This window comes from Megalopta genalis, chromosome 2, assembly GCF_051020955.1.
Source record: "Megalopta genalis isolate 19385.01 chromosome 2, iyMegGena1_principal, whole genome shotgun sequence".
In the NCBI taxonomy this organism is placed as follows: domain Eukaryota; kingdom Metazoa; phylum Arthropoda; class Insecta; order Hymenoptera; family Halictidae; genus Megalopta; species Megalopta genalis.
Window position 1 is genome coordinate 9,149,094 of NC_135014.1, and position 23,504 is coordinate 9,172,597.

At 53.8% G+C, this 23,504-nt stretch overlaps 1 protein-coding gene across 3 annotated transcripts in view; it reads right to left on the minus strand.

Annotated features, from left to right (window-relative positions):
- dac (dachshund family transcription factor) overlaps positions 1-23,504 on the minus strand; it is a 190,420-nt gene that overhangs the window by 98,285 nt on the left and 68,631 nt on the right. For 2 of the 3 annotated variants that reach the window (XM_076518233.1, XM_033481193.2), the window contains exon 2: positions 12,952-13,100. In XM_076518233.1, the coding sequence (XP_076374348.1) occupies positions 12,952-13,100 (149 nt within the window). The remainder of the gene's footprint in view (positions 1-12,951; positions 13,101-23,504) is intronic. The other variant, XM_033481194.2, reaches the window with a different exon arrangement.

The following is a 23,504-nucleotide window of genomic DNA, read 5'->3' on the forward strand; positions in this document are numbered from 1 at the left end:
CAGGCGGCTGGTAGTCGTCGAGAGCCGGACCGCCGCCTCGTTCGACAACCACTGCTGGGACCCGGCCCATGACCGGCCCTAAAATTGGACTTATTACAACTTATAGAGCGCGATTTGAACGCTCCGCTCAATAACATACATTATCCCCAATCCATATGATTTAATGAAATCCCTCTAAACTCTCCACTTAGCCTCAGTACCTTCTCGCGCGGTGCACTCCCTTCTTTTTTCGTGTATGTGCTCTGCGAGCAGATTGCTACGTGCGCGCGGAGAGAGACGCGGCGACCGGACGAACGAGAAGCAAAGAGGCAAAGAGAGAGAGAGAGAGAGAGAGAGAGAGAGAGAAAGGATACGAAACCAGGAGAAAGAGAGGAAAGAGAAGAACGAAGGGTCGAAGACTCGGCGTGGCACGTTCCGATCGGCGAGGATGCTTAAAACGCTTGTCCGCCGATTTTTATAACCCCGACAATGGGTATTTGCGGCGGTCGCGATACCGCTCGACTCTCGTCTCTCGGTTCTCGGCTCGCGGCTCTCGCTTCTCTCGCTTCTCTCGCTTCACTCGCTTCTCGCTTCTCGGTTCTCGACCGATGAAGACGTTTCGAGCGTGTAACCACCGGACGCGGACGCGGCCGCAGCCGGCTACCCTCGCGGAAGATCGGAATCGCGAACCGATCGCGGCGGACACTTCGGCTCTCTCTCTCTCTCTCTTTCTCTCTCTGCCTCTATCTCCGGAGAGCTACGAGGGAGGGAATTCGCTCTCGAAAAAGATCGCAGAAGGATATCTGGTCGCGAATCGCCCCGGGCCAGGCGAGAAGGGACGATAAAACACAATTTGAGCTAAAGACCGCGCTCCTATAACTTCCCACCCCTGCCCCCGCGCGAACGGACCAGCGCCGACGCCACCGCCTTTGCCCCTCTCGTAGCTGATGAGGTGACAACCCATAATTATACAGACCGCTTTCTGTCTGGCCTGACTGCAGTGGCATGCAGAGGAGAGAGGCCTCCATCATCCGCCCCCTCCACCTCTTCCTCCTCTTCTCCTCCTCCTCCTTCTTCTTCTTCTTCGTCTTCTTCTCCTTTTTCCTCTTCTTCTTCTTCTTCTTCGACTTCTTTCCTGCCGACCGAGCCCTCCAGACCGTGCACGTACTCTTTCCTAGCCGAGCGTCTCGCCTTTTTCTCTACTCGCCCATCTTCTCTCTCTCTCTCTCTCTCTCTCTCTCTCTCTCTCAGTCTCTTTCTCTCTCTTCGATTACGGTCACTCGACGCAGTTTACTTTCGTTGGCACTCTGGCAGTCGCGAAAATGGTACAATCGGAGATTGATCGTAGGAAGAGTTTCGGCTGAATTATTTCGACGACGATCTCTCAGGTAGACAATGAACGAATCGACGAGCTAGGTCCGCGAGAGCGGGGGTGGGCCAGCGAACCCGAAGCAGTCGGTCGCTTCCCCCCCCCCCCCTGCCCGGCGGTCCCGCCGCCCTCGCCGGAACATCCGAAGCAAGCTACTTCTTTCACTGGTGTTAATTACAAAACGCGAGAATAAATTGCCGAGCTAAATGAGTGCCCGGCGAGTCCCTCGTCCCCCCTGCCTCCTATCGTCGCGTCCGTTCCCCGGCGACGGACAGATGAATGGAAGGCGAGTCCGTCTACACAGGTGGAATTTGTTATGCGTCGCGAACACGGGCCTTTACTCGTGGCGTCGTGGCGAGCCCTTGGCCGACAGCTGGAAATCACTCGGCGAGATAATGCCCCGGCCCCGACCCTCGCGGAACGCGATGAAGATCATTGGCAGAAAGGAAACGGACCGTTCGATGGGATACGAAGTCCTTCTCCAAATTATTCGGCACTCGAAAGTTGCGTTCTATCGCGGAAGGCGATCTCGCCGAGAATTCCCACGGCAACAACTTGTCGAGAGCGAATCATTTTTTCGGATCGTTCGAGAATTTCACCGCGAACTCGAACGATTTTATCGCGAAGAACGATAGCTCCCCGCCTCGGATCGAGGCTGTCGGACGTACGAAAATTTCCATGGGAACCGCGCGTACCAAAAATTGATAGGACGATGTTAACTCGCGGTTAGAACGGACGCATCGTATAAAACTACGTTCGAATGTTCGAAACAACGCGAAAGCTATGAAAAACTAGACAGCGTGAAACGCGACCTGTCCGTCGCTGCTTATTTTCGCGAGCGAAGGCACCCCATAAAATTGCCTACAGCCGATAGAACACCCCATGTGCTCTCGGGCTTCGGCCAGAGAGCGAACGGTACCCTGGATCGGGCAGGGCTCGACCTGCCGTCTTCCCTTTGTGCTTTTTTCGCCAGTCCGCAAAGGAGAGATCTATCCACCGTGCGGTCCCTGGCCCGACTGACCGAGAGCAAACGACGTGAAATTATTTGGAAAATTTCCCCTTTGTCCGGGGACGCTCCCCGTGGGACGAGCCACACGAACCTTCCGCGCTATTGTTCTTACCAAGCGACGAAGAAAACGCGATGCCCACTCGACGACGACAACGACGACGACGACGACGAAGGCGACAGGACGTAGACGTCGTCGTTTCGCTGTTCCATCGAGATATTTGCGCCGAGCTATGTATATGTTTACCCTCGGCACGGACTCCCTGAAAACCCTTGGATTTAACCCTCGAACACCGACCCTCGACGACATCGCGTGGCGGCCCTTTAAGTGGCTTCGACGCGCCACCCACCCCCGTCGTTCTCGCTTCTTTCTTTCTTTCCTTTGCGACTCGCTTCCTTACGTTCCGACTCCGATCTAGCTCTCCTCGGCGACCTCCTCCGCCCCCGCAGGCTTCGAACCGACCCCGATCGGCAGCCGAACTCTCGCGTACGCGGGCGAGAATCGCGCCGTTATGTTGGCGTGCACGTGCATCCAACATTGTTCCCCGGCCGTGTAGTGGTACATAAACACGAGACGGGAAACACAGTTTCGCGCAGGAGGAATCCGGTTTTTCAAGTAATCGAGAGAGTCGAGAAGCCGGGCAGGCAAGCTAGCAGGCAGGCAAGCTAGCAGGCAGGCAGGCAGGCAGGCGGGCAGGCAGGCAGACAGCCGGGCAGGCGGGCGGGCGGGCGGGCGGTCAGGCGGGCAGCCATCGAGGTAGCTCCCTTTGCGTCCAGTCTGGAGAGAACCGAGGAGAGAGTGGATGCCATGGGTATGTACACCTCCTCCTCGCTCCTCCTTCGCTCGACGGTCTTCTTTCCTCGCTTTCCTCTTTTACCACACCCATTCTTCTTAATCGCTCCACCGCACCGGCCACGTACCTATTGAGACGTACGTCCTCGCTGTCTCGCGGCTCCAAACTCCCTTCCCTCCAACCGACAGCGTTTTTGACCGATTGCGCCGATCCAGCGACCAGGAATTCCTCGATCCTCTCGGCCCTCGAGCTGCGCGACCGCGAGATCTGGATTCTTCGATTCCGACCTCGCAAGCTATTTTATCCGAACAACCGCGTCGATCGAGTTCGCCTCTAAATTCGCAGCGCGTCTCGAAGATCCACCGAGAGGACTCGTCCTCGAGCTTCCAGCCGTCGGACGAAGAGTCCGTCGAAGAGTCCGTCGAAGAGTCCGTCGAAGACTGCGGTATCGGAGACTTAGCGCTCGACTCCCTAGGGAGACAAGATATCACGTGGGTGAAGCAGAAGTACGAGCAATCTTTCTCGTCGACTCTGGCCAAACCATCCGCTAACTTTCGCGTCCTACCAGCTTTCGAGACGAAACCCTTTCGCGTCGTTCCATTCGCCGACCACGCGACGCGACGCGACGCGATACGACGCCTCGTCTCGCCGCGCCTCGCCTCGCCTCGCGAAAGAGCAGCCCAGTATTTGTTCTTCCAGGGTCTCCCCGGGTACACGAGCATCATCCGAGGGCAGTAAACCTTTTGATATATAGTCGAAGCTTTTTAGAGTTCTGTCAGCCACGCCCACAATCAGCCTTAGTATTATTTACACTCCTGGTGGTTTGTAGTCGGTTGTCCCGCTCGCACGTCCCTGCTCCGCGTCTGCTCCGTGGCTGTTCCTTTTTTAACCCGTCCCCCGTGCACTCCTCTCGTTTCGTTCCTCTCGCCGGCCTCCGTTCCTCTTCGGCGTCGGCATCGGCATCGTCATCGTCGATCCTCCGCTCGTTTTTCCCCGTCGATTCACCGTTTTTCCCTGCCGAAGGAATCGACGGGCTTCCGTCTGCTCGACGATGATCGAGATCGCGATTCACGGACCCGGCAGCCTCTTCGGCAACGTCATCGTGGTTTCTGCGATGGTTTTTCGCACGATTTTTCCCCCGCGCCGCGGATCGATTTATACTGCCTGTGACCTCGTTTCAGATCCATCGATCCGGTGATTCGGAGATCCCCTTCTTCGGTTTCTGACTTTTTCAACGGCCACCGATTTGCTTTGCATCTCGCTTCGAACAGATTCGCTTCCGCCGACGGCCGATCCGATCGCAGAATAGATCGCGCTTTCCAGCGAGCCGACTCGCGATTCATGGATCCAGTTTTTCCAAAATCGGCTTCCTCCTCGGTCACGGTCGCGCCCGTCTTAGAATTTATAAAATTAGACAGGGATCCCGTAGCCCTGCTGCATCCCCGCGAAATTATCTATTCCGAGCGGGTCTGTTATGCGATCGCCTTAGCCCGCGGGCTAGATTTCGGATTTCGTCGAGGAGCGGCGGAGCGGAGGAGCGAGAAAGGAGAGGATGGAGGGCACCCGACGAGCCCAATTCGGCTCGTAGCCGCTCTCGGAACGAACCACCGCGGTCCACCCGAGAGAAAGGGACGCATATTTTATTCCGAAAATGATGATGATACGCACGGAACCAAACCCCGACCCGGCCTGACCGTCCTTCGCCGTTTTATCGCCGCGCCGAGCCGCGATTCCCCTTCGGTGAACTCTTTCCCACTCGCTACGCTTCTTTTTTCGGTGGGAGACGACCCCTTCCGACCAGTCACGGCGGTCTGGATCGCTCGCCAGAGATTGATAAATCTTCGCCCGGCTCGATATTACGCTTCGAGATACTTCAAAAACGTTCGTCGCTGCGTACGAGATGGTTTTCGGTTCGCGCAACTCCGGAGACATGTTCTTGCTACCGATCGAAAAGGTCGTAGAACGTACTGCAGTTATTTAATCGACTCGAGCAAACCAAATTTTACGAGTGCTTTTAGAATGCAACACGGAGCCACTTCAAATACCATTCGCTGATATGGAGAGAAATGCAGAATCTAGCAGCACCGAGCAGAGAAAGGGAAGCGCGTCGAAGAATACGCTCGAGTGACCCGCTTCTGGCAAAGGAATGTTAATTACCAAACTCCGTGGCGGCGGGAGCGGTGCGCGGTCGGTTCTCGCGCGAGTATCCTAAAGTATAAAAAGGCGCGTCAATATTATCGTTTCCGAATGCGAAAGGCGCGCGCTCACGGATCGACGAGCGACGGAATGGGTTCGAAGAGACGGAACGAGATCGGAAGGGTGAGGAAAATCGAGAATAATTCGTGTTCGAGGCGATCGGTTCGGTTGCGGCCGCGGCGTGGCTCGAGAAATCGATGTCGAGGCTAATCTCGAAGGTAAATCTTTCCCGCGAGCTAATCAAAAGCGAGAATCGAGAAGCCCCGGGCCTGTGTTCCGGAGCCATCTGCCCAACGGGCCGAGGTCTGGGACCTAACCAGGCTCGGCTCGGCTCGGCTCGGCTCGGCCCGACGTTGCAACAGTCCCTCGAGACCCGTGAGCGATCCTCTTGCCTTCGAACCCGCCGCGGTCGATACTTTTTCACGTGCTCGTAACATCGGTTAATCCTCTGCATAAACATTGTATTGTGTTTCGTCGGGGATGCTCCCATTATATCATATTTTGTTATTAATATCTTCCGACTGGCTGGGCCCAGAAGCTGGGACGAGGGCACTTTTGTGCATCGCCAAAGGTGAGCCCGCCGGTTGCCGAACAGAAAGCGACACGGACAGAGACGGAGAGAGAGAAAGAAACGAAGAGAGAGAGAGAGAGAGAGAGAGAGAGAGACGATAAACCGGAGAGATAGTCGGGAGTGACAGAGAAGGGAGCAGTGCGAGAGAGGGTGGAGAGAATGGTTTCTGAAAAAGGACGAGAGCGGTGCGAGAGAGAGAGAGAGAGCGAGAGAACGGAGCTCTCGATACCGGTTTCCTTTATCGTACAATGCCTACCGGGATTTTTATTATCCAGGATCCTAGCTGGCGTCCATTTCGCAGGAGCCTGCGCTCGACTAGGACGCCGATATACTGCCAGAAATTACAAGTAGTTTATTAGACTTTTTAACGACCGAGCTGCGCCTCGAAAAAACCTGATTCTTTTAAATGCTAGTTTCGGAAGGAGTTACATTGTGTTAACCCTTCTACACGGTCGTACGTCCAAGTATACGAGACTGGTCTTTGCATCGATCGACGCGAGATCGGAACAATCGAGGACAGACGATTTATTTGTACGATGTAACAATGATATCGCAGAGAAAAAAGAACACTTTGGACTGCTAAACATTTGAAAGGGTTCCCGAGACGACGTCAACCGGTTGTCTACGATTTTAGAAGAAACGTTAGAAAGTCCGCCAGTGGGTAAAAATAAATAAAAAACCTAGCTCGAATTTGGAGCGCGGAAATCTTCGAAGGCGAACAAACGATCGCGAAAGGAGACAGGCGCGTCGACGGGAGAAGCCCTGGGACAGAGAAGCTCAGAAAGCGGAAATCTATTGAAAGAGGAGTGTCGACGAGGGGCTGTTACAATCCACTGGCAGTACAAGCAGTTAAACGTCCGCGAAGTTTTTACGGGCGCGTTTTAACGGCGGGCCGGGTGTACGCTCGCCGGGGATTCGAGTGTCGAGCGATTTAGAGAGAGAGAGAGAGAGAGAGAGAGAGAGAGAGAGAGAGAGAGAAAGAGAGAGAGAGAAAGATAGGAAGAGAGAGAAAGAGCGATACCGGAGCGGAGAATCGACGCGGCGCTTTCAGTTCGGACGTGATCGGAAATGAAAAGAAAATAAATAGCGCGGTAAAAAACCGCGGCTCGTTTGCGTGGGTACACGCGTAACCAGGACCTTTGACATGCGCCCGTGTAAACGAGCAGCCGCCCTCCAAATGTAGACATTTACCCCTGTCGAGGGGAGTTTCACCGGCTGAAAACAAGCCGCGATCCGTGGTGTCGGTTTTCATTTCCCTCGCGCATTTTTTCGCGTCGCGTCGCGTCGAGCCGCGTCGCGACCCGAGAGATCTCTCTCTCTCCCTCTGTTCTCCTCGTTCCGGCATACTACCCTTTCTCTCGATTCTCCGTTTCTCTCGGTCGCGTGTTTTTTCCCTCCATTATACGAAGCACTTCCGAGGTTCGTTTGTTGGTCACGAGGGCCCGCCGCGCCGCGCGGGGGGACCAGAAGCGGAGCAGAGCGGAGCGGAGACCGGGCGAAAATTATAAAAATACTCGCGAAACGGACGGTGCGGTGGTGGCCGCGAGCGCGCGGACAAAGCGGCCCGCTCGTTGATTCGCGAGTTAATTGAGCGGCGCGGCACTCGCCGGCCGCTAACGAGTAAATTGTTGACTACCACCGGCACCGGCGCACCGCTCCGCTCCGCTCCGATCCGCTCGGCGCCAGGCCCGGCTCCGCTCCGCTCCGCTACGCCGCCATCATCATCTCCGACGCCACGCCACGCCACGCCATGCCAGGCCGGAACAGCCGGGAAATTAGTACAGATTTTTGGAGCAATTAGCCTCGGTTTTCACCGCAGGAAATTGCCGTCACTCGGCTAAAAAGCCTCGTCTGGCCCGCTCGTTGCGGATCGTAACGAGCCCGTGTCCGGAGAATCGCTGACGCTCATCCGCGACCGTCTCGCGATACCTTAAAGCCGATTTTCCATACTTTCGACCTCCGACGAACGATTAGGTTAATCTACGAATACCGTGGCATCGCGGCTGTCGCCTGTATCTCGCGCGATTAGACCGCGGTTTTTAAACGAGATCGAAGGTCAATTAATTCGCTAGAAATTCGATTCAAAATGGTCTCTCGAAACTCGATTATCAAACTTGTATCTCTGAAATTAGACAAATTGCTCTCAACTAAACTACGAATTGGGGGTTTCTACAGCAAATATGATCGAGGTTATTGTTCAATGGAAAGACGATAAAGTAAATTATTTTCACGACGACTTTTTCAACCGCCTCGTAATCGTTCGTAGAAGAGCGAAATTCGTGCTCGCGGCGCTTTCGTTCGGCTCTCGCCGGGAAATCGTAAAGGGCGCGAGAGTCGGACCGTGGAGGAAATAAAACGGCCGACGAAACGGCCAACTGGACATCGGCGTAATTAAGTCGTACGGAAACGGATCGTCCCGCGAGCATCGTGCGAGAGAGGCCACGGTTTCGCCGGGCTTTATGGCGACGCGGACACGAGCGTCAGCTTGCTCGCGCGGCGTGGGCCGGAGCGGAGTGGAGCGGAGCGGAGCCCGCGCGCGAGAGCACCGCGTTGTTTTATGCACGAGCCGCGATGCCCATGCCGGGGAAAACGAGACCGCGAATCGTTCCACCCACGCAATAACGCCCGTATTTCCAGGCCGCTCGATCGTTTCGAGTTCCAGCTCGCGGAGAGCCGCTCTCGTTCTCTCCCCTTGTTTGCGGTTTTAACGGGGAGACTGGTTTTTCTCGAACGCGGCGAGTAACGTCTTCATTTGCCGGTGGAGGACGCGAGAGAGGGTATCGTTACGGAGCAAAAACCGGCGAAACGCGCAAAATTCCTCGCTGATTTACGAGCCGGTGCCACGCGAAACGGTGTTGCGGTGTTGCGGTGTTGCGGACTCGCCGGACCTGCGGACCTGCGGACGACGGGGTTCTGAAAGTATCGCCTCCGCGACGCGGACCTGCGCTTCTCCTTTTTCTCGGGGCTTTGGGCCGAGTCTCCTCTCTGCCCCGTGATTTCGAATTAGAAGCCTCATTTAAACGGCATTCTCCCCGTATAAATCACGCTGCGCCTTCCTTTTTCGATCGTTACCGAAGCTGTTTCTTCTTTGCTGCTCGGTATTAATCTCTCCTTGATTTCATGGAAAAGAGTGGCAACGAGACTCTCCCGGAACGACTAGCCTTTTACTCGGGCTGGCCAATAATTCTTTCGCTTTATACAGCACCGAACGGTGCTCTTCCGATATAGTTTGGTACAGATATATTTACTTAGAGATATATTTCGGTGAGATTTCGTCGAGTCGTCGACGACATACGATATTTCTTCGCGCAATCGCGTCATCGATTCGTACGAAACAAGATCGATAACGAGGATCTTCGCCGCGCTGGTAATTCATTTTGTGAATAATCGTATCGAAAGGGTTCGCGTCGCGGGCTCGTCTATCGGTAAAATTTGCGGCGCGAGAAGTTAAGGAAAACGCGAACCATCGAGTTCGGAACCGATAAGGTCGAAGCGACTCCAGATAAGCAGATGGCGCGTAAAACGCGTTAAAACGCGATCGATGTCCGGTGTAACGCGTAACACGGCCATCCCCGTACGCGTCGCGACGCGTTTGCCCGCGTAATAATCTCGGCCGACGTTATTATCGCTTTAATCGCGAGGATTATTTCACTTTCGCGTCAAATTCGCCGTCCCGCTCGGTTTCGGCCTCGGCTTGGCCCCCCCTCGGCGCGGAATGGCGCGGCATGGAGCGGCACGAAGCGGCGAGGCGCCGAGCGTGTCCGGGCCGCGCGTAATTTCTGACCGCAGCCTGAAAATTCCACGTAAGCCAGTGGTTCTCGTCGACCAGGCATCTGGACCCATCCCGCGATCCAGCGTCCCGCTTCCCGCTACCCGCTTCCCGCTTCCCTCTCGCCGCAAGAACCGCTGCCCCGGGACACGGATCCTCCGCTTTTCCGCAGGAAACCCATCCCCGCGAAACCCCGATTCGTTAATTACTTCGCGCGGATATCTGATCCGGCTCCGCGTTTCCACCGCAAATTCGCGGCTGCTACCCTGCCGGTGATATCTTGCTTCGACACCCTCCTGGAATTTCGCCGTCTCGAACGTGGAATCAATTTCGAGAGCGATCTCCGTCCCCGCAATGTTCGCAGACGTCTTACACGGTGAACGAACGATATTATTTCTCGCGAAGAAAGCTCCGAATTGTCTAATAACATTGTCTAATAACATTGTCTAATAACATTGTCGAAAACGTGTACGCATCGACGAGAACAATGTAAGCTCGCAGATCGTTCGAAAGTCCGAAGAAGACGCGGCTTTTAACGAGAAAAATGGCTTCGCGTAGAGGTTTGGAAACACGAAAAGCACGAAAGTTACAACGCAAATACCTGAAACTGTAAACTGCGTCGCTGCGATCTTGAGAACTCGACACTCGCTACAACACTGACACCGGCGGCACCCATCCAACCTTGACGTAACCGGCGGAAAAACAAACCCTTAGCGACGCAGTATCTCTCCCCACTTCTCACCGCCGAGGGTCGAGGTTCGACGCAAATTCTACGCATTGTTTTTCGACTCGCGTCATCGCGCGAAAATCATCACGCACAGGTAGGGAGACCTCGGGATCGGTCGATGACGCGACGTTGCCCCCCTCCCCCCTATTAACCGGGTTTTATTGGTACACGAGGCAGCAGCGTTGGCCGACCTACGACCGGCAACGGTTAATCAATGCTTTTATGAGCATTCGCTGGCCGGCACGGCGTCGTTGCACCCACGACCGGCCAAACCACCCCTTGCCACCCTTCGGGGACGCTTTCCACCCTCTGCCTCCCTCTTGCTCGCATCCGGGAGGTCTCTCTTCGACGCGGAACCGGATTCGTAAATTACGAACCTGATTGCAGCTTCGAAATTAAACGCCGAATGCGCTTTGCGTGGAACTGGGTCTGCTCGGTGTTGTTGGGTGGTGCATATGCACCGAGAAGAACGAGTACCAAAGAAGGGGACCGAGCGTCAAAGAGATCTATTTAATTATTTCGTATGAAAGAGTCTTTATAATTTCAATAATTCTGAAACAATTAAGGCATCGACTGAAAATTGCAGAGAAATCTATCTTTCCATCCCTTTGCACAGTTTGGCAAAGGTGTCGCGGTGAAATGGCCTCGCCGACCGATGCGCCGTGGCCCGCACCGAGCAGACGGTGCAGCTGCAGACTCCAGACATAAAATGCATCCGCGGAGCAGTCGCGGGTTCCGCGTCGCGTAAATGCGGATACCTGGATAATTGACTTAGTTTGCGCATTAATGTACGATTCGCTATGCATTAGGTCATATAATATAAATTGCGGCCGGCCAATTTGATTAATGCTATTTCGGTAATCGATGCATTAAATAATTACGGGGCGAGTGCGGAGGGCGGGGGGTGTGGCGGGCTTGTACGCGAGCGACTCGACGTTAGCCGATAGTCATTAGTTTATTACGTAGTCCGGGCTAGTTGCAGCCACGGGAATATAGTTTTCATCGGAAAACGATCGAGGAAAAAGACGCGAGGAACGGGCCCGTGCTTCCCATCGGAGTTGCACGCGACCAGCGCACGCCAAGGAAAGCCCTGCACTCTCTCTCCCTCCCTTCCCCTCTCTCCCTATAGCTAGCGCCCTCGCTTCTCTCTCTCTCTCTCTCTCTCTCTCTCGTCGCTCTTTCCCCGGGCTATTTATTTTTCTCATCGGTTTTAATTTCGTAGAGACAACATAGATGCGTATCGGCCGTCCGCGCGCCACCGCCGCTGCGTGCACCCATACACACGACACACGGCCATTGTGACGGCCATTGTGCCCCGGCTACATCCCGAATGGATGTTACGCCGCCGCTATCGGGATCGGATCTCGCTCGTTGAGTTTATTAATTGCGTTATGGCAAGTGCCGTTCGCCTATCGGTCCAAATTGAAAAAAATCCCCAGAGCACCTCCGCTTTTCTCTCTCCTCTCTCTCTTTGTCTCTCTCTCGCGCGCACACACACACACATATACAGACACGCGCGCACACTTTTCTCAACGCTTCTCTCGTCGACCGACGTTCGCTACTCTTGGGGGATGCTCGCCTCGAGTGTCCCGAAGACCTTCGAGGAGCGAATAAAGCATATACGAACAAGTGCAAAATATCGAACGAGTTGGACGCAATTGTGAAAGAAATTCGAAAGCCGCGGCTCCGTCGGCGGTCTTCGGTCGGAGGGCAATTAGCAGAAAAGATTGCAAGGCCCGGCGCGGCGGAATTGCAGCGGCGATCAATCGTCCCCGGAAAGGGAGGCTCGAATCGTAAAACAATTATACAATTACCGCGAGCTCGTAATTAATTGCTGGCCGTTTCAACGTTTACCCCGGTCCTGAAACAGGCCGCACTCGTCCGTCCGCGCGCGGTATTAATTCATTAACGTTGCACCGTCGAACGTATTTGCCCGTAAAATTGAACGGGCTCGCGTGCCCGCGATTATTTGTCCAGTCGATTTCGCGGGCAACGATCCTCCATAGTTTTCCAGGTAAAACCAGCGCCGCTTCCGCGACTCCCGATCGCGGAATGTCTTGATGTTCGGAAAGGGTTGCGCGCGGCGGAGGATCGCCGATGGAAACGGCGGAAGCTCCGATTGTCAGTCGTCGCGTCGAGTCGCGTCGCGGGACGATATTCCGGTTATCGGCAACCGCCACCGCCAGCCGCAACGCGACGGTGCAGTTGCAGTTAATTTGCTCACTCCAAGTGTGTTTGATTCCCCTAATTAATTGATCGGTGGGGTCACCGAGGCCCGCGTATACGGATGGCAGTAATCAAGTGCGTGCCCCTGGTACCAGGGCTACGAGCACACACTAGAACCGTAACCCTCTCGGCCGGCCGCGGCCGTCTTTCTCGCTTTTGATGTTGATTCGAGCCGGTCCTGCAACGGTTCGACCGTCGTCGAACCCGCTTTCGCGGTGCTACGCGCTCCGCTTTTCCGCGATCTATCGGATCGCGATTGTTCGGGGACTCGTGATCGGAATCTCGCAGAACGAAAAAACCGAAAGTATGCTCACCCAAATGTCCGTTCTCGTAGTAGTCCCCGTTGTCCATTCTGTGTTTCTTGAGCGAGTGCTGGGGATGGTGACCGGTCGCCGCGGCCAGGTGGCTGGCTGCGAGGCTTAGGCCGACGGATGCCCTCTTCGGTGGTCTTCCTGGCCTGGAGCTGTACAGTGGTAGAGAGTTACTGTGGTTAGAGACACCTGTCATCGAGGTAACGTCTTACCCCGACCTGCGCGCTTACGTCGCGTCGGTCGTAAGCGGATCGACTCGACTCGACTCGATTCGACTCGCCGCGGCGCGCCGCTCCGCGTCGCACCGCGCCGAGTCTGCTGCCCCCGCGACGCTTTCGGGACCGAACCGTTGTTATTCCGAACAATTTCACGCGCTTTCCGTGTTATCGAATCCGCGGGCGGTTCGATATCGTGGAACCAAAAATAGCCGGGGGCAACAGTTGCATTTGGAGCGCGTTCTCTCTTCGCCGAATCTTAAATCTATCGATGCTCTCGATCGAGCCAAGTTCGTTCTCTGTCTATCGGCATCGCGTTCTCAGAATTTTCGTTCTTTCTCTTGCGTACCAAAGGATCGTAAACCAGAATCTGGCAGTAGAAGTTGTTCGTTATCGGCGAGTCGTTACAATTTGTCTATTTTATATCTCGTTCGTGGAACGCGCGCGAGACGAATGGAACACGGCGCGTCGGAGATAGGCGGATCGCGTTTAAAGGCCGCTTCGCGCCGGGTCCGGACAGCGGGCCCCGACGCCGGAGTTCCGGAGGAACGCAGCAACGGCCACGGGATTCGATGACCGAGTTCCAGGCTCTCGCCTAGGAGCGTCAATTAGTCTACGCGGGGAACGCGCGCGTTTCGAGAACTGGTTCTCTCAGCCGGACTCGTAGTCGCAGTCGCAGCCGCGGCAACGGAGGCAGCGAAATCCGCGATTAGCGTGCACGGAGCACGGGCGCGAGCCGAGCGAAAGTGCCACGGGTTAGCCTGGCTGATACCGGCTAATACGTAGTGACGGTGCCGCGATAAACCTAATAGAGGGGAAGATAAAGGTGCGCGTGGGACGACAAAACGCGCCAAATAGGCTGCGCATTTGCATAAGTTATCGTCGCGAGAACTTTATGGTCCTCGCGCGGGCAACAGCCGGAATGCGGTATGCACCGGAACGGAACGGTCTCCCGAATTCCGCTCGGAAAACGATGCGTCAACGTCCTGCGCGGGAAACTAATTTTTCCAAGGAATCGCGATCCTACGAACGACGGTTGCACGGCACCAACCAAAGGCGTCGCCTTTCCGATCGATCCGATTGCTCCGTTTCCGGTCGGATCCTGCTTTTCGACGGGCTCTCGCCATCGTCCTAGTCGACCGTTTCGAATTCACGGCGTTCTCCGAAGAGTTGCTCGTGCAGAAGCCTCAGGATCGCACGAAAGAGACCGCCGATCTCGATCGAGCCTCTCCTTATTCCGCGGCTCCGGTACGCAAACAAGTGCGTATTATGCGGGGTCTAAGCGTTCGAGAGTGCGTTCTTGTTTTCGGTGTAACCCGAAGCTAAGCGGTTTAAGAGATCAACGCCGTATAAACCGGCCGGGCCGTCTGAGAATCGTCTAGAGATCTCGTGCTCGTGCTCGCGCTCGTGCTCGTGCTCGTGCGTGAGGGAAGGCGGAGAGATTGCGCGAGGAGTATGGGAGAGCCGAGACGAAACAGAGATGGGAATAACCGAGTCGAGAAGAACGGGAGAGAGAGAGAGAGAGAGAGAGAGAGGGAGAGAGAGAGAGAGAATGAAAGTGGGAGAGCATCGGAGGAACGAAGAACGAGAGATCGGGAGATCGAGAGACCGATGGATCGAGGATGAGCAGAACGGTGGGGGAGAGTTAAACGGAGGATCGAGGAAGACGCCGAGGCTACGACAGAGCCGGAGCGAGAGGGCTGAAGGCAGAAAGACGGGATGAAAAATTAGATTTACAAATCTGTCCTGACTACTATGAGATTGCTCGCTCACCGGGCCAGAGATGCTCAACCGGTGAGGCGTGGCAGGGCGAGGCGAGGCGAGGCAAGGCGAGGCGAGGCGCCTCGATAGAAATATCGGAACAGAATTCTCCCCCACGATTTTCACTCTTTTCATCGTGACTCTACTCTCGTCTCGGGCCAGAAGGAGAACAGGCGAACGAGGCTGGACGCGTCGAAACCTCTATTAACCTCCCGAGATCCCATTGGCTTGGACATTCTCTGATCGATTGCTCGACAGTCGCTTCTTTTGCCATTCGACCGCTTCCGCTGCCATCGATCTCGAGAATTTCGTGAAATTAACGCCAAACCTTCCGACCTGTAGGGATCGGCGTGAACAAAATGCAACGATAGTTTGTTATCCGTTATCAGGAATATTTGTATAACCAGAGAAGATAATGGCGAGCCACGAATGTTTGCTATCGGATTTACTTCGGGATCGCGTTTTCCGCAGAAAAGTTTCAGCCAATTCCTCGAGGCGGGAATGTCGAACGAATTAGGCGGAGACAGCATGATTTGTTTCCCGTCCGGAACCACCGAAGCGCTCGATAAATCAGAATCGTCTCTGGAATCTCGAGATATCTCGCGGCACGCGGCTTTCGGCGATGGACCGAATTCTCCGAGGGAAAATCGTCGGAATCGAAAAATCGAAGACACGGCACGCCGTAAACATCGTTCGCGCGAGTTTATCGTTACCATCGATCCGTGCAACAGGGACCATCGGCGATAAAATTGTCGCGTCGCGCAAAAATTGATAATCGTCGAGCGCGATAATGAAATCCGAAATATCAATCGCATCGTCGGTATCGAGCAAAAATGTTTGCGCTTTCCCTGAAAATTGCGACTCGGGGATATGTAATGAGCGACACGGCGACCGGGGCACGAGAAATGAGTGTTTAAATTGATAATGGAGAGAAAAAAAGGCAAAATCGCGCGGATATCGAGAAAGCCGTTTGCGAAACAGCGTCCGGCCGATACGGCGAGAGCGTTCGTCGACCGAGAGATCGAAAGATCGGGAGATCGACGGTAATCGAGAATTGCGGCAACAGCGGCCCCGCAGCTACCAGATTTCGTTTCGGCTCGACAGAATTAATTCTCCGATCGACCGCCGGCCTATTCGGACAGGATACCGTACCTTAACGCAATGATTACGGGTCGTTCGTCGGCGTCGACATTTTTCCCCCTTTTTCCTACGATCCGCGCGAGCGAAACACTCGCGTTTGCGACAACAAATACCGTAATTTAAAAAAACTCGCCTGGAATAAAAATCGAGAAGGGGAACAGAGACGCCTACCGGGAAGAAATATGTCCACGGTTTTCGAGTCGAAACGTCCGCGAGCGCGATTCCGATTTCGGTTCGAAATAGCTCGTAGATAAAATCGTCGGGTTAAAAATTGCTCGCTAAACGCGACCGTTATAAATGATCGGATTAATAAATGAGAGCGGTAGGCTGGTCGGCGCGTCAGGCTCGACCGATTCGCACGCGTTTCAATTGAATAGGAATAGAAAAGCAGCCGTGGATCGCGCACCGGAGCAGAACGTCGAACGGACATAGACGAATTATTACTTGGTTGCCGCAAAAACTTTGCCTACGTCCGACCGCTTGTCCGCGCGATTTATACGGACGGAAAACGCGCGATCTCGCCGCGCCGGATCGCTCGCGTTTTCTGCGTTAGATCGTGCAACATGAAACGTTGGGTTTCTAATCGTTCGCTTAATCATCGCTCGGGTGATTAATTCGCCGAGCGCCGAGCGCCGAGCTTTTCCTGCAAGCTTAACAACTCCCGGACAACGTCGTCGTTATTTCCTTGGAATTATTGCCGGAATTTCATGCGGCGACTTTGCTCCGCCCGATAAGCAAAATTTATCCCTCGATCCTTGAAAACATGATTCTGCGAAACGGTTACTCGCGCTTGTGAGTACCGAAAGAAGTTATCCACGTCTCTTGTGCTTTACGTTGAATTCGCGATACACACTCGCGTATTTGGTTATTCTCCTTCTTCTTCTTCTTCGTGCGAAGTACTTGGAAATTAATATTTCGGTCGCATCGATAACGAAGATAGAATTCCGTGCGAGAGATGAACGACCGAAGATACGACGAGCGTTCATCGACACCCTCGGAATTCACCGACACCGTGGAACAAGGTATTAACGAACACCCTAACTTCGAACATCCGGCGACCGACCCCACAAATGCAACGTCGATTTCGCAGGTCGATACCGAAGACACTGACAACTCGCAACGTCGTCAACGAAAGAGTTACAATCCGAAGAAACGCGACGATTACTTATCGGCGGAGGATCGGCTCGATCGTAGATCGATCGGAGCGGTTCTCGGAGGCTCGCGTTCGCGTCCGGTGGAAGAGTATCGCGTGTGGGATTCCCGATGATCGCGCGCCAGGTGCTGTGCTTCGATTCGATCATTCCCCGCCTTAATGATCGCTGCTACGACGACCGGGATCGTCCGTTGGACGACCGAAGAACCGGGTCGAAGGGATTCGGAGGATAGGATATTCTCTGCTCGCGAAAGGGCCGACGCGATGATGGGAGGGGTTGGAAGGACGCCCGATTCCGCTGGGAGAATCGCAAACCCATTCTTACGTCGATCGGACCGTTTAACGATCCAGAAAGAGACAGATCGCTGCCCGTCCCGCGAGATCATTCGTGTTCCTCGGCGAGAAACGTTACGAGCAGCACGACGGTAAACGCACGTTTACTGTTCCGGTCTGCGGATCACGTGTTCGAAAATTAAAAAGGAAACGGACCTGCCGTGTAATTTCTCCGGGCTCGACACCTTCGAGCAGCGATCCCTGTTCCAACATTTTTACTCGGCATTTTCTGAAGCTCGATACGTATGTTAATGTCGCGATTATGCCTCGAAAGTATGTTCGTAAAATAGTATTCCCGCGCGCGGTTAACGTCGTTCGAGGAATTCCGCGCGGTATCGAGGTGCAATTTCGATTTTTGGTTGGAAAGACGAATTTCGGTGTACGTTTCACGGCGGAAAGCTTTTCCTCTCTCGTTGGTTCAAGACCGACTTACGGAAGAGTTTCCAATGTCCGAAGCTCGCGGACGAACCCGCGATTAAAGGAAGACCGCCGCCGTTCCCCGCGGTAGCCGGAGGGTCGAAGATGCGTGAAGAAACGTAAAAACCGAACAAAAGCGTCGGCGGGGATGCGAGGATAGGAGAGCGACCATAAATTGTCAATTTCGAAGTCAATTTGCCCGGGCTTACCAATCGGCTGCCGGTTAATTTCAAGGTGAATTGTGTCCAATATGGGTATATTATTAATGGGCGGGCGAGGGATAGGGTGCACTTCGTGCGGAGGGTTGCAACCCCGTTTTCGCGCACTGCCCGAATCTATCGCTCCGGGGCTGCGTCGATGCACGCCGGTCTCTCTCTCCGATTCAGCATTTCGGATTAAATGCTCTCTGATGTTGTTGCAGCGGTCCCGAACTCTCGGCGCAGCTCGGCGCAGCTTGCCGAAGCTCGGCGAAGCGCCGCGGTTCGTTCAATCCGTCGGGACGAAATCCGCGCGAGACGCCGGGATACGCTTCCGGATTTTCTGGCGGGTCTCCGTGCTCGCGACCCGCGCACACCTCTCGGAACTTCTCGGTCCGAAATCGTTTCACGATCACGAGGCTGGCCTCGACAAAGGAGCCACTGTTGCCTGTTAAACAAACGCGCTATCTTTGAGTTACGACGCCACGTTATCGCTCGTATCCTGCTACCGTTCTCCGCCGTTCAAACACTGCCGAAAACGGGGGAATCTTGGGAATCCGCCGTACAGAGATACGAGAAAGCGTCCGAATAAAACGCGTGAGACGCGAACAAGAACGTTCGAACACGGAGGATTTGCATTCGATCCTGCGCATCGCAGCTCTCTGCGCCTTTCGAGCGGAAGACGACGTTGCATTTTGATTTTGTCTTTTTCATTCCGACGAGCGATCTCGTGTCGCGTCGCACACGGATCACCCAAATTGCACTCCGGCAAAGCGTATCCGCGCGATCGACGCGATCGTCGACGTTCAAAAACGTAATTAAACGCACGTTCGATACATTTTCCTCGGGCTCCAATTTCTTCGAGTCGGCTCGAAATCTTCTTATCTCGCGGATGGATCGTAGAAATCGACGGGCGGGTCGACAACGCGGCGTAGAACGGAATATCGCGCGGCAACAGGAATTGTTTCGAACGAAAAGAAGGGATTAGAATGGGATAGTTCGCGTCGGCAAATCCGAGCGGAAAGTTTCTTAGCGCGCGGGCAAGAAAGCAATTTTCCCGGGGAAGGATAAGTGATTTCGCTGAGTGGAACCGTGCAGAAATCGACGGCGAGCGTATCGACGCGCGAGCGGCGCGTCTGTAATTACAGTTGTCGGAAAACTGCGCTGCAACGAGAATTCCGTTTGCTACTTGTTACGCTCCGCTCTCCGTAACTACGTGGCGTGACAAGGTCGGCGGACCTGAGCGTGTGTCTGTTCGACGGAGAAGTAAGTGTACACGTATGCGGCACGTGTACACGTATACGGTTCACGAGGTGCATACACCCGGCCTCGTGTGCTCGCGACGGCCGATCTCACGACTCAATTTCTATTGCTCGAAGAACTCGCGCGACTCGCGACAAGAAATCGTACAGATTTTCTCGTTGGACGCGTCGCGTCGGCCGCGGCTGCGGCGTCGTCGGCCCTCTTGTAACGCAGCAGTTACACCCCGCGGCAATTAAAAAAACTATAAACCGCTTAACGCGGACGCGGACGCGGACGAGGGCGCAGTCGTAAAACGATGGAACGAATAATACGAGCGTTCGTAGCCGGGCCTTCTAATTGTCAGTTTCGCATTTACGTCTCCTCCCGAATGTTTCTGCACGCTGCGATCGTTCCGCTCGCGCTGCTCCCGCGATATCTCGCCGAATCGCTCGAAAATTTGTCGAACGAGAATTTAGTTCTTCTCTCGAAGCACGGTTTATTCGACGAAAGGCACCTTTCGGAAACGTAATCCCGATCGAGACAGGTGCAGAATCACGCATTTCCGTCTACGATGCAGCGTCTCCGCGCTTTTGTTTCTCCGGCAACTTTTTAACCTCGCGCCGATCGCGAAACGTGGAAATAAAAATGCAAATAAAAGCGAATGGCAAATGCTAGGCGGCCTTTCCATGACCGTAGTGTCGGCTATGAAACGGAGTACTAAAGAAAAATAATTGTGCGGTAAAGAATAGCTCGAGTGGTAAAAAATTCTTAACCTCTTGCCGTACTTCGACGAGTTTAGCTCGCGGTGGTGTAATAACTGGTTAAACGCGAATGTTATTTCGTTCTTTCAAGTCGGAATAAAACATCGTTCTGTGGTCGTGAATATTCGAGCAGTCGCACGACGAATATAAATGTTTTCTTCTATCTAAAAAATTTCAATATTCGTATCACAATTCATATTCGATAAGATGAAATTGATACATGATGTTTCGTTTCGTCTTGTAAGTATTAAGAAGTCGATACTGAGAGAGGTTTTACAGAGAAAATTCAGAGTGGCTTCGCCCGAGTCGAGAATATTCCGCGAGAACTGATATCGAACAAGTATTAATCTTGTAGCAAATGTACGGGAGAGAAAAACGTTCTGCGAGGATCCTTTTTGCAAAAGCTGCGAGCGTCGACGGGAGCGTCGACCGTAAAGCGTCGTCGCTCGCAATTCCCGTCATAACAACGACTTCAATTTTCGTCAAAAGTCTTTCGACGTTATCGTCGTCGCCGCCGTCGGCCTCTCCTTCCACCCTTCTCTCTCTCTCTCTCTCTCTCTCTGCCTCTCATTCCATCGGTCGGTTCGCCTTTCGATTTCTCGCTTTATAAACTCGATTGCCGGGCTGGCAAATCCAACAACCGACACGAGGCGGCATTTTCCAAATTATAAATTTTTACGAGGGCTCGCGCCACTCTTCGGTCTTTCTCTCTCTCTCTTTCTCTCTCTCTATCCAGCTATCTCTCTCGTTTCTCTCTCCCCTGAATTCTCTCTTTCTCTCTATTATTTCCTTTTCTGCCGGCGCAAGCCAACACCCCACCTCCACGCCATTCACCCTAACCGTGGATCGCGGCAATCCCGTCAGTCAGATTGGATTTGTCCGATTTCGCGCCCGGAGTGGAAAAGAACGTGCTAGGGTCTGGATGCGCGCACCTCCGTCCCCGCAGCCCCGATATTATTCCTTTTCACGCTCGTTCTCGTTCCTCCGGCCGAGAAACAAAGAATCCGAGACCGAGAGACCGAGACGGGACCCTCTGTTTCTGCTTCGTCCGATTAACCGGACTCGCGTGAACCGGCGCAATAAAAGTATCGAGAGACCGAGAGTCGATTGCTCTCGTAAGTCGAGGGTCACTGGATAGACAGAGAGAGAGAGAGAGAGAGAGAGAGAGAGAGAGAGAGAGAGATGTTCCGGATCCTGGAGAGATTGCTCGATCCGGGGGAGTGCATTTCCTCGATCGCGAGAGACCCAGGGAAATCGAATCGGGGGCGGTGAAACAGAAAAAAGCTGACTGGTTTCCGTAATAGCTGATTCATGGAGAAACGCGTTCCCCCTAAATCCCGGAGCCCCGTTAAATAAATATGTCGACTCTACGGGGGGCTGAAATTATTTTATTAGCGCGCGCCGATGCGCGTCGAAGCTCCAAGGGGCCAAATTCGTAAAGGATTTCGTCGAAATCGCGAGTCGAAATTTGGACAAACTGTACAAGGTTAAATTTGGAGTAATTAAAAAAAATAATCCAAGACGTATACAAAAAAAATGATACAAGGGAATATCCCATCTTCTACAAGAAACGTCGTTAGGAAACGGAATGCGGATAATTCTCGGGCACTTTCCTCGGAAACAAATTAGCACCGGAGACGTCGAATTCGCCTAAGCTCGGTCTGCTAATCAGGGTTGATTTCCACGCCGAGGAAAAAACGTCGGGGGTGAGTTTCCTCGAGCCACCCCCTCGTTAAGCCGCGTAACCGATCTCTCGGTGGTTTAGCGTATCACGCGATCTTTACGCGGCGCTATTAAGCGAAAGCATGAGAGAGAGAGAGAGAGAGAGAGAGAGAGAAGGCACGGGGAATAAGAATAAAAAGTAAGAGAGAAGGGCTCCCCTGGCTGGCAATGCGCCCGCATCGACGAGAGAGAGCATTTTCTAATAACCACGATGTAAAGTTGGGGTGCGTTACACAAAAGAAATCTTTCTCCGCGGAGAGCCCGGGGATAGGGTCCGAGACTTATCTTAGTAATATTGGATTAAAACTTATGCTTCTCTCGGTCGCAATACGTTATTTTTATTGCTCGCGGCTTTGCATAATATTCGTTCGGGGGCGGATCTCTCCCTCGCGTTCCTCCTTCCGGTTCTCCCTCCACCGCGACGGTTTCTTCCAGGCTAATTTTAATTTCGATGCCGCGCCGCGTTGGGGAGCATTACGATTTCAGCGCGGCTTACTTATTTATGTCTCGAGGCTGCGCTTATTAGCCTCCTTATTCTCGAGTCACTGCGAACAAACCGAGCCCGCGCGCTAAAAATGCCGGGCTTCTTCGCGCGGACAGAGGGATCTCGGTTTATGCCGTCGACGTCGCTCCGCGCCCGGTTTTAGCGTTCTTACTCGAGCGGAGGGAATTCTTCGATTTCATTTATCTACCGCTTCGATTACTCTCGGCAGAGAATATCCGCGTTCTCGCGTACCCGACGTCTTAAAATTGTGCGACCGAAAAAATACTTCTACTTGCGAGTGCATCTCTACATTATCCATCGCCTCGCGCGTTTTTGATTGAATTACGATCAGGATTTTCCTGACGAGGGAAACGGAATCGACGATCTCGTCGAGGAAAAGAGCGTCGAAAAGAAGGTCCGAGGCGGTTCCGAGCTCGCGAGGTGTAATCGGGCCGGTGGATCAACGAACGAGACGAAGACGAACGGACGAAAAGACGAAAAGACGATTTGCCGCGCAGATGCGCGATTAATCCGACGATGGAGCGTGTAAGCGCGCGAGGCAGATGTCTCGAGGCGCTGCCCTAATATTTTTTCCGGGGCTCGTGCACCAGTTTCAATTTCGGCAGCCCGAGACGAAGCTGCGAGCCGGCTTTATCGTCTCGAGCTCGTTATCCTCCTCGCCTAAACGTTCCTCGCAACTCGTCGCCAACGACAAAAAACTTTTCCGCAACCATGCCACTGTAACATCGACAGAGATTTTTGCTATTCGTTGCAATCGCTCGTCGGACATCGAAACGCGATATAATTCGATGAAGTCGTACAAAATCGATACACGTTTTTTTACGATATCGCGTAAAATTGTATGAAATTGCATACACGTTCTTTTGCCGATCAAAACCGAAAGAAATCCGATTCTTCGCCGCGAAGAATTCGAAGGTCGAAGACCAACGAATCGTCGGCTCGCGATAGCGCCCGCAGGTGCGTCGCATCCCCTATTCTTTTCGGTCGAAGACGAGAAGGCGGCGGAAAGAAACGATTTCGTTTCCGCCGAGAAAAGTCGTGGGTCGCGAGGCTTTGGAGCTCGCGTCGACGCACGCACCGAGCGGTAATACCCGATAATACCTGTATTTG